This window comes from Acyrthosiphon pisum, chromosome A2 (genome assembly GCF_005508785.2).
Source record: "Acyrthosiphon pisum isolate AL4f chromosome A2, pea_aphid_22Mar2018_4r6ur, whole genome shotgun sequence".
NCBI classification, from domain to species: domain Eukaryota; kingdom Metazoa; phylum Arthropoda; class Insecta; order Hemiptera; family Aphididae; genus Acyrthosiphon; species Acyrthosiphon pisum.
This window is the reverse complement of record NC_042495.1, coordinates 57,093,080-57,105,424: the sequence shown is the minus strand read 5'-3', so window position 1 is coordinate 57,105,424 and position 12,345 is coordinate 57,093,080. Positions and strand designations below refer to the sequence as shown.

The 12,345-nt window shown below is 29.4% G+C and overlaps 1 protein-coding gene across 3 annotated transcripts in view; it reads left to right on the top strand.

Annotated features, from left to right (window-relative positions):
* LOC100569170 (WNT1-inducible-signaling pathway protein 2) overlaps positions 1-8,980 on the top strand; it is a 314,202-nt gene extending 305,222 nt beyond the window's left edge. For all 3 annotated transcript variants that reach the window (XM_029488998.1, XM_029488997.1, XM_029488999.1), the window contains 2 exons: positions 1,100-1,299; positions 7,285-8,980. In XM_029488998.1, coding sequence (XP_029344858.1) covers positions 1,100-1,299; positions 7,285-7,659 — 575 coding nt within the window. In that variant the 3' untranslated portion in view covers positions 7,660-8,980. The remainder of the gene's footprint in view (positions 1-1,099; positions 1,300-7,284) is intronic.
* The last annotated feature ends 3,365 nt before the right edge of the window (positions 8,981-12,345 follow it).

The following is a 12,345-nucleotide window of genomic DNA, read 5'->3' as shown; positions in this document are numbered from 1 at the left end:
AGTTCTCAAAGGAATTTTACAATATATCTATATATGTATATGTGTGTGTGTGTGTGTGTGTGTGTGTGTGTGTGTGTGCGTATTATATTTACACTAGAATTTTCGTATGTATTACGTCAGTTCAAAATCCGGTGCGCACATTTTATTTGTTCCAAGCTCTTCCGCAGCTAAGACGGTAATTAAGCATATACACGCGTCACATACCAACTAAAGTCATGTTAGATCGTACACGCACGCTTAGCGTCTGGACTAATGTGCTGGAAACGTGACGGGATTAGAACATAAATTGGGTTCTGCATGCAAAGATCTGAAGGATTTGAATCATTTAGTGACACAGGAAAAAGAACGCGAAATAGTTGCAAAATACACATTTCAAATTAACGTTTCTTTTGCCAGAATTTCTTTTTTCCCCCTTTTATTCTTTACTTGCAACACACATATTATATTGTTTATTTTACGCCTCTTTAATAATTCCTATGCTCTTTTCTTCGTCACCAGCCTAGATGGACCGGAAAAAGTAATGGCCGACGATGAATAATTTATAGCTTAACCGTGTATTTGATGAATTTTTAAGGTTCTTGTCACTTCGCAACATACAATGCTCGACACCGAGATTGAATTCAATCGACCGGATAAGCCTCGAGCATGCCGAACACGAAATTGATTGATAAACCATCCCGGTCACAACAAATTTTGAACAATTGATGAGATTAAAATACCCACAATAAATCGTTAAGTTTTACTTAACGAAATAGTAGAAATAAAAGATAAATTACTTACGATGTATTAAAAACGAACCAGGTTTAAGCACGGAGTAGCCATAAGAATATTTGAAAATAGAGTGACTCCACTAACTGACGAAGTACCTAACTAATAAATTAAATTACACAACTTTAACTATTACACAAATATTGTTAGTATTCAAATTATATCATGAGTTATCAAAAATTATTAATGATTCAAGATGTTGCATCACATTTTCAATATTGTATTAGGTTCATGGAATACTAATAATATAAATTAATTTAAAATCTATTATGTAAAATATAATAATATGTACCTATCTATATATAAAATTATATAAATATTTTTTTTTTAGTGGAAAGGCCGCCAAATTGTGAAGCATTAGTCACACCATGGGCGGAATGTTCATCGCAGTGTGGATTAGGTCTTTCTAGGCGTATGTCTAATGCAAATGAAGCTTGTAAGCCTAATAACGAAACTAGACTTTGCCAAATAAGGCCGTGTCACTCACCACCACTGGTGAATGCTAAATATGCAAGACACCACCACATTAGAGTAAGCATAATATCATACTATTTTACTATCACGGTATCACAATATAATATTATGAACTTTAACAATAATGTCAAATTAATAGTGTTTATAGTAAAATCAAAATAATTTTCATTTTCATTTAAAAAAAAAAACGAAAGTTAGCAAAGTCCAACCGAATAATAATATTACTTATTACTTATTAGTAACAAATTTCATGCACAAATATATTTTTATTATATTTCATATATCTAAACCATTTGAGTTATAGCACCCAGACCATGTAGGTAACTAACACACTACCTCTGTGGCGCTGTATATACATCCGACCATTAATTTATTATACACTATATTATTATGTAAATTGTAAATATTAAACAATTCGATCAATTACTAAAAAAAAAAAAGATTATAATATTATTATTTGGCCTTGAGCTTTAATCTTACTTATAAAGTTATCAAAAAGAAATTTATATGCAAAGTACTAAAATGAGCTTAATTTATAAATAGTAAATTTTAATTATGGTTGTAAATATTTATAATTCATAGATTAGTACGAAAACAATATTAATTAAAAGAAAAACTCATTAATTTCTAAAAATTTTAAGTGACCAATTAATTTATGGATATTTGCATTTTATGCTTAAATTATAATAATAATATGTTAACTTGTTTAAAATAAAAATTTGAATTACATTAGTGCGAATTTTCTCAATATAATTTTACAAGCCAGATTAAAAACAAAAACTTTCAAGAAAATCTAAAAACAACATTCAGAAGACGTATTGAGGCATTTAGACTCTTTAACATAATATACTTAATAAAATGTTTTGGTGTATAAAATTATGTTTCCACTGTAAAGATTTGTGATGAAAGTTCGTCCCTATATTATAATCCGTTTAAAAAAATGCCTCAAAATGCAAATATTTGGAGTTGTGACAAACGACTTGAAACACTTTAATATCTCTGAAATAATTTAATGTAATCATGAATCAAAATTCGATTGAAATACTACGTATTTTTGAATTTATTATAATTTTTGAGACTGTGATTATCACAGAAACAATAGATACTCCGACTTTTAGTTTACTTGGAATAAATGTATATTTGAATTAACATATTTTATTATAATTTAAAATCCTTATTTCTTCCATTGTCATAATGCACTATATTTAATCAATTTACATTATTTTATTTTAATAATTAATTACTATTTTGAATTTCGACTGAAAAATGATGTAAGGAGATTATTAAAAATTTAAAAATTTAAATTTTCACTAAAATTAATGTCTAGAAATTTGTTAATAACATTTTTAAATTTAATTCAAATTGAATTGCACAACTTTGTAGTACATAATATTATATTTCTTCGTATTAATATCAGAAAAAAATAATATCGCAAAGTATACAAATTAATAGAATAAATTACAATTTTGGTGTACACTAACTCATGTGCAGTCACTTTTCATTTTAAAGCCTGCAGAAGGCTTGTTAATTTTTCCAAAGTTCCGTCACCAACTCGTTTACATTTTATATTATACATTACATCGCCAATAAGTGATTTACGTAGTTAACTTAACGCAATGTGTATAAATTATAATTCAATTAAAAACCAGAAATATTAATTATTTTATGTGCCTGCGTATACACAATGATGTTCTAATATATAAACATACACCACACCCATTCAAATAAAACATATAATATCGTACAATATATAATTAGAATTTATTTTTTATGTACTTTTTTAAAGCAATTTTAAATGAATATTGTTTTAATGAACAAATTACGTTAAGCCAACTTCAACAGTTTTTTTCTGGTTTTATTTCTAATACTTGTACGTGTTTGATAAAAACCCCGATATCACGTGAAATTTGCCATTAGTGGTAAAAAAAAAAATAAAATAAATAATACGTTATATCGTTCAATATCCATACAGCGTATACGAGTTGTAAAAACTGAATGGTTAAATGGAATAAAATAAGAACGTTCTGCGTAGATTTAAAACCAACGAGGCGGAGGAGTACGTGCACTGCCACCTTGATGGTAATGCGCCCAACCACCGTTATCCCATCATCGTCTTGATAAATAATTTTTTTTTTTAATGCGAATTCCATTATTCATGTTCAGAACCCTCATGCATTGAAGGATAGAAAATAATACAATTTTTCACGACCGAAACATCTGGTCGAATGCTTTGACGCGGGCGAAAGAGAAGGGGGAAATTTGAATGCCTTACTATTGCACGTCACGTCTACAGTATTTGTCGTCGCGGGTCGTGTTTACCTTTTATTTTAACCGCGCCCCGTACCGTTCGCGTGGACAAGTTGCTTCTGGCAGGGCAGACTAATGGGCGTACCGAAAGGGAACAGTGATAGAGGGGAAAAGACAATGAATCAAAAATATTCCTGTCCGAGTCCGAAAAGTCGGTCGACAACTTTTACGCCTCGGATTCAATCTGAATAGAAATTAGTTTGTTCTTTTATTTCCTATGTGTACATATATATATATATTATTATACTCTTTTGGAAATCATAAAAGTTACTTACAGCGTTAGCGACAAAACTTTTACCGATAACGATCGTAGAGGATATATTTTTATTCGTTTTAAGGCTTGAGTATAATAATAATTTATTGAAATATTTTATTTTCGCCAAACACAAAAACACGTTTCAAACTGTTCTGCAGAGAATCAGTTCTGTATTTTTAAACCTACACCACATTTAAGAAAATAAAAAAAAACCATGTTCACTTTAATATTCTCTTCGTGCATGGGGTATAAAACCACGATACGCACACGAATGAATGCAACTAATTAAAAATAAAATTACTATGGTCAATGAAGGGTAAATTTACATCAAAATAATTAGAATGACTTTTATGTACATCATTTCAAATATGAAAAATGTACGATAAAAAACGATAAAAAAACGAACATAAACGTGATTATAATAGTCAAACAATATTTCAAATTTTTTTATTTTTTTTTAGGACGTTATATTAACCACGGTGTTTTTTTAACTATAATTTTCATGATTACATTTTTACATATTTCATCACTGTTTACGATAGCCAACGCAAAAATAGTTATACCAAACTCAACTCATTTACCAAGTAGATGAGTATTTTAAATAATAGATTATAAAGTACTCAAGTCATATTGGCGTTGTCTAAGTGAATGAATATACGACAAAATGTCTATTCTACCGACTGGCCTATTTGGCTTCTGTCACAGGTTATATAAAGTGCCTATATACTACTCCAAGGCTAACAGTACTAAAGCGGTTTCTTTATATATACGTGTTTCTTTGACCGCAAATTCCTTGCAGCCACCTTTGTAATACTATATACGACACACGCCACACGTCCATTTAATATCCCCTTCTTACAACTAAATTGTCTACTTTGAATATATATCCACTTTTCAGTCTTCTTGTTGGGTGTCAGCATTCTGTCCATTTAGAAATTACCTTTGTCGAAGTCACAAACGATGATAATATGCTATGAATACGCACACAGCTAAATCAATTATTATTATAACGTTTATTTATACTTTCTGTAATGCGTCTCAACTTTTATTTTTAACATCATCATAATATCCGCCTTTCACGACGACAAAGACTTAACATTATTATTTTAATATATTTTACATTTTTACCAGCTATCAATAAGTCGTGTATTTTCACGACTTTCTTAGTAAGGATCCTGTACTACAGTATAACGTGGTAGGTATTATTAAAGTTCGTCATCATAATATTTTAACAACACTATATTAACAGTTTTTAATTGCATTTTACAAAACAATATAAATTTGATTGTCCCAACGTTTATATGCAGATAAATTGTAGGCACACTGGTGTAATACGATTTACAACGGTAACTGCGCGTGAAATTCGTTACCACAAAAAATAATACACGTAACAGCAATTTTGCCAAAATAAATTTCTTATGAATAAAAAAATAAGAACAATCAATTATGTGGGAATGGCATTCAAATGTGTATTTCAATTATTCCAGTTCACCCGGCCTCAATCGATTCATGTCCTAATGAAGAAATCTCACAATAATAAACTCGAATACAAACAAAACGCAATTATTGCCGTAATAATTATCTAATTTTTATTTTTTCAAACCTTATTGAGTATATATTATTAATTATAATATAGCTTGGTGAATATGAACACATTTTTTAATTTTTAAAGGAGTTGTTAGTAATTATATAAAGTGAAACCACTACACGCGATTTTTGCACCTATAATATAGTAAAATTATAACACGGCGTTATGGATAGGCATTTTAGGGGCATATGGATAAGACATTCCTATGTATTCGAAATTACCAGTTATACCATTATGATTATAATATTGTAATTTATAATGCTACCTATTAAGTTTATATTAATGTTTGATAACTATAAGATAATATCACTATATATTATATAGTTTGTCATATTATGTTTTGTCATTTATATTGTTTAGGTATATTATTGGTAATGATACCTTAATTGCATAACATTTACCTACATTGGTAACTTTGGCTCTTCGATCACACTTGAATACAATATTTTATAATTATGAATATAATATTATCTACGGCTGTTAGTTCCTTAAAATTAATTTTTTTATTTAAAAATAAAAATTCTAATATAAATACAATTTTAAATTAATATCCATAAGATTTACACCAGGGTAGTTAGATTAGTGGAATAAAATTAAATTCACACACTTATCCAGCATAATTATTATTTATATTATCCTTGGTAAATGTTTTGGATAATATGTAATACATAGTCAACACTACTAGCACTACTATTTAATGTTTGTGTTTTTATAGGTACATATAATTTTGGTATTTTTTTACACCGACTAACATTATTACTAAATTTATCGAAAACTTCTATTTTTAATGATTTTGACAAGAGCAGGCGTTTGTTTAGTAGCAAGGAATTCCTCACAAAACTCTGGTATTACAAAGTTCATAAAAAAATTGTCAGCTCTAGGATATAAAATTGGACTTATAAAACAAAACAAAACATACTGAATAACTTATATAGCCACACATGTTATGTACTCATATCAATAGTAGTATATAGAACATCCAAGTATAAATAAAAGAAAATATAGGTATTGATAATGATTGTATAATTAAAAATATTGTTAGTAAAACATTCAACCTTTCTGAACTTTAATTGTAATTTGAATTATTTTCAAACCCAAACTTAAAAATAAAATAATTTACTTTCAATTAAAATGTATTTAAAACATTCAAGTTACTATAAATGTATGAGCTAAAACTATTTTTACCATTGTAAAGTAGATGTATAATAATAATTGTAAGTTGTAAATTGTAATTAACAACAATAACTTATATTTAATATCAATATAAAAATATGTCGAACATTATTTTGATCAAACTATTCAAATCATTCGAGGCTTTTGAACTCGAACTTATATCTTTCTAAAATGTTACGGATGTTTCGAAGAGTTGAAGAATCTATCTCTAATAATATTATATTATTGTTATTGTTATTGCTATCGTAAATAGTTTGGCCCACATCGACCTGAAGCTTTAAAACGACCTCGGATCCACCAGTGACGTATCCAGGTGGTGCTGAGTATTGTATATATCAGGGGTGGCCGCCAGCGAGAAGAGGCTCGTGAGCCACCAAATATATATTAATAAAAATTGAAGAACCAATATGTAAAAAAAAAAAAGGTCATATTATTGTATATTGTCACCTTTTTTTTTTGGCTAATGTTACGTTAACATGCGAGCCGCAAAAGTCTATGACGCGGCCACGGTTTGGCCACCCCTGGTATATATAGTAATTTTAAACACTGATTTTGTAGTTATATTGGTTTCTTTTTTGTAGTGTAATAATATGTAACTAATCAGCCCCCCCCCCTCTGCTCACGAAAACAAAATCCTGGATACGCTACTGAGGTCCACTACGTTTTAATTAAATAATATTCTTATCAATATGTTTGATTTGCCCGTCTGATTCCGCAGAAGGGACACGAGTGCAAGGCGACGATCAAGTCGACGACACCGGTCCGGCTGAAGTTCGGCGACTGCCGAAGCCGGAAAACATTTCACCCGAAGCGGTGTGGTGGCGCGTGCCCGTCGGGAAGTGGTGGTGCAGGTGACGGCAACAGTGGTAATGGCATCGTTTGTGCCCCCGAGCTCAGCACCACGGTCAAGGTGGAGTTCCTGTGCCGGAGCCCGGTAGAGGGCCACGACCGGCTGGACGGCGCTGTACCCGGCGACGACCTCTGGGAACCCGTCCGCAGGCCCTTCTCAGCCACAGCCGACGATTATGTTCACAGCGTGTACGTGGACGTCGAGTGGATCGTCAAGTGCACGTGCCGGCGGCACGCCGACTGACGACGGCGGCGGCCGTGAACCGCTGGGCGTCTGAAGCCGACGCCGATGCCCCTGCAGCAACCAGCCGCCCGCGACTTGGCCGAACTGTGAACGTTTATTATTTTACATACCTATTTCAACATTCGCGACACATACACAAACACACACACACACACACACACACACACACACACACACACACACATATACATACATATACATACATACCCGACACACAAACTACATGACGACGGAGTTTTTGAGAATTTTTGTTTACGATTTAAGATCGACGTCTCTTATTTTTGTTAGAATTATTATTATCATTGCAGCGTTTCTCAACCTTTGAGTATACGAGACCCGGTAAACTGGAGTTCTCGAGATCATTACACCCACCAAATATAATATAATGGTTCTCCGTTGATTTCAACACTCTGAAAAGCTATGGTTTTTTAAAAAAACCTTCGTGCGGTGTGTACAGTGCGTGTCAATAAAATTATTTATTTTGTATTACACTATAAATGTAAGAAAATATTTTCAAAATTAATAAAATCCAATGGTCAGCTGGACCCACACAACTATTCGTGACCCAAAAAAACTGGTATTGACCCAAATTTTGAGAAACACTTCATCTTTAGGTAGATATATTTGATTACACATGATGTGTGCATCGTCAATGATCTGAGTTTTGGTTTATATAGATTTTTTTTTCACGTATACCTATATTATATTATATAACTTTTCCCCGCAAAGAGTACGATGACCTCACGCCCATTAATGAAATTAAATAAAGACCAAAAATATCGCTTAGGTTCCATAGTATAAAAACAAAAATTCCATTCCCTGAGGTGATAGTTTTTCAAAAAACCCTTTAAAGCCCATCGCAGTATCACTTTCGAATACAAATATATTTTGTAAAAATATTCAATTTCGTGTTTTTGAAAAATAAAATACGCTCCCGGGAGGACCAACTGTATAATATACTATTATTTCATCTCAAACGCGCCAAAAATACAATCACTAATAATAATCACCCGTTAAGAACCATTGCAGTTATACACAATGTAACTATATATAATTAACTCAATTTGTACATAAAGCACACTAAAATCTGACGTATTTTACAAGTAGTTGTTAATCATTTACTCCACTTACCTACTCTGTTTTTAAAATTAATGGGAATCGTTGTATGCATAATAATTATGTATAATACGCCGTAGGTATAATGTATTATTATATATTATTAATTATTATGTGCAACGTACCGACGCGTATATAATCAAACGAATAATCATAAAAAAAAATTGTAACAATGACGTTACAATATTACAATGTTATAATATTATATTATGTTAATAATGATATTATATATTATTTATAATATACATATATATTAACAAGGGTATAATTTGGATATTTTTTGTTTGCCAAAATTAATATATTATATGCTTGTAAAAAAACACATTGTTTAAAAATGTACCGTTTGGAATTGTACTAGATTAATATTATGTGAATAATGAACTATTATAATAATTATTTTTATTTTTTTGTTGTTGTAAGTAAGATATGAAATCGTTTTATCCTTACAAGCTTTGACCACACTGCACCATTTTATATACTCACCACACGTACCTGCATCAAACATGTATAACAATAATATCCTCATATATATTATTACATAAAAATATATCTCTATATTATATAGGTAGGTACCTACCATCGTTTCATATCACATGCTGAGGATCTCCGTATGCAATAAAGAGGATTTAAAATCGATACACATTTCCAAAACATACGAATAAGATTTATTTGCATTGAAATTAAACCGTTGGCTTCAAAATTAAAATATTACAATATAATTCGAAGACACTGTTCAAAAATTGTTCATAATAAACATCATGAACGTAGTACTTAAACGTTTTCGACTTTCCGGTGAACAGTTTTATGTTTTCTCTGTTTTATAATATATAATGTTCATTGTTCAGTATTACATTATATTACGTATGACTGACAAACCCTCACAAACGACCGATAATCTTTTACTTTTTTACCGGAACAATGTTAGTGATGCAATTAGCACAATATTTTGCTATTATTGTCCGTAGAAGATATTTACAGTTGTTAACGAATTATATTGAACGATTAATTCAAATTCCTACGACATTATATGAACACTTCGTACCTACGCCAGTAACGGGTATTAGCGATAGAGTTACAGCCAGAGGCCAACACTAATAGGTATTATTTATACAGTGCCTTAATGGGATATTTTTATTCTGCCCTCACCTTTAGGTCCTTCAATATTAACATATCCACACTTTGTTACCTACAATATACTTAATAATAATAATAATAATAACATTATAAATTGGTTTTGTTAATATAATAAAAATAATATTATAGAAGGGTTACAAAATTGAAAAAAAAAATGTATAAATATTCTTGTTTATAACCGTCAGTAAGATTATTGTTTAATATTATAGATATAAGAAATTATGAAAATTTTCAAAATTTCACATAATTATATTAACTAAGTATTAAGTACTTTAAATATCGTTTTGTCATCATGAATACGAAAAGGCAAAAAAAATGTATAATTATATTTTGTTAACGTATAAGATATATCGCAATTTGTAATATTTAATCGAATTCAATAAAAAGTTATTATTTGTAATGTTGAATACTTTTTATTCTATGAACTCATAAAATTAATTTATTCTGGTACTAATAGTTATTATTAATATTTAGGTACATTTTGGTTTTAACTTTTAAATTATAATTTATTATCAGTATAGTAAAAGTCATAATTATATGACTGCAGTAATACATGAACTACTGTAGTACTGTGTAGTAATAACTCATGCTGTAGACTTGTAGCATATAATTTGTATAAATGCATAGCGACATAGTAGTTAGTAGACAATAATTGTATTACAATTCAACTTCAACGAAAAATAATTTGATATTTTAATACCTACACAGTATGACATAAAAAGCATTTTATTTAAAAAAAATATATATATAATATATCTACATAATATATCGCATCGATACAATAATGTATAATTATATATAAATAAATTAGTACATTTGTCCATATTTATATATTATATCTTACTAACTTAAACTATAAAATAAAATGTACAACAATATTTTCATTAGGTACATGGTTTGAAAAGCTTTAATAAATTGCTAGGTACCTACTACTATACTAACAACTACTACTTAGTGCCTAAGTGATATATATGACAATAAAAAAAGAACTCACTCGAGTGGTCTGAAAATTTCGACTTATAAAATATGTTCTCAATGTTTGCAGAAATCCATGGTTTAGTAAATAGGTACAACAATCAACAGTAGGTATAATATAGAACACAGGGTACATACTACATACCTAGGTATTATATAGGAGTTATTGCAAGGTAGTTATTAGAAAACTTTTGAATTTATTGTGATAACTGATAAGGAATATCAATATTCATAATACGTATGATCTCATAGAAACATTTAATATCTATTTTGTGTCATCGTTTTTCAGTTTCCTGTATTATACTATTATAGATCATAGCTGACTTTTGTATTGTAAAAAAATTGTTTATTATCAAAATATAATTGATTGCTGTAATATTCTAATAGGTATGTCCTCCTAAATCTTAAACAAGCTTGAAAAACTGAGAAAGCCAAAGAATGAAAAATTAGTGAAATTAATCAATACCTGTAATATATTACAGTATATCAAAAATTAGGTAAATTTTCGCCTTTTTTAATAAGAAAATAATTATTTAAAAAATTACGTACATTACATAAAAAATATTAACTTTATCATTGACATTGTGAACTCAAATGCTAATTTTCAGTTTCTGGTCACCTAAAAACAATTTTGAGTTCAATAATGGCCCAAACATGATTAAATAATATTGCAATATGTCCAAAATAATAATATGTAAGATGAACATAGGGATGTAAAAATGAATAAATTTATAAAATAGAGAACCAATTTATTAATAAAGCTCTTTTTCGAATAAATACGAATTTTAATTCCTCAAACCAACTTAGGTAGGTATTCCAATTATATTATTAATTAAATCGGACGAATTTTATAAAATTAAAATGTTTTACTAGTCAGATTTGTAAATTAATATAATATAAGTTATAACATAATATTGAATAATCCATCTTCTATACTCCGACTCAAGCCTATGCGCCCTAACCAGCACGATTAAAGATATACTGGTTACACATCGAGACTGTATAACACGGCTCGAAAAGCGCGATTGAAAATGTACTGACTAGTAGCACTATTTAGTGGTCTCTTCGACTTATTTTAACCAGGTAAATTTCTTAATTATGAAAACTAAGTATTTATATATACCTAAATACCTTAATACTATAATTACTACTTACTTTTATACATTAACAATTTAAAACCACGATTAAAGATATATGATATATCATTAATCGTGATATACACATTAGTACTTGTCTACTTTAAGACACTATAAGTCTATAGAGTATAGACTATAAACAACAAAATGACTTGTTAGTTGTTGTATACAAATACCACATGAAATTTCCAAAATAACATTTGGAATACCTTAGGAATAAGGATAAAAGAAGAAGAAAAGAAATGGAAGTAGCTTTAGGCGTATTATTTAAAAAATCAAATCGGGTTTGTTCAAATCATTTTTATAAAGAAGATTTTAATATTAC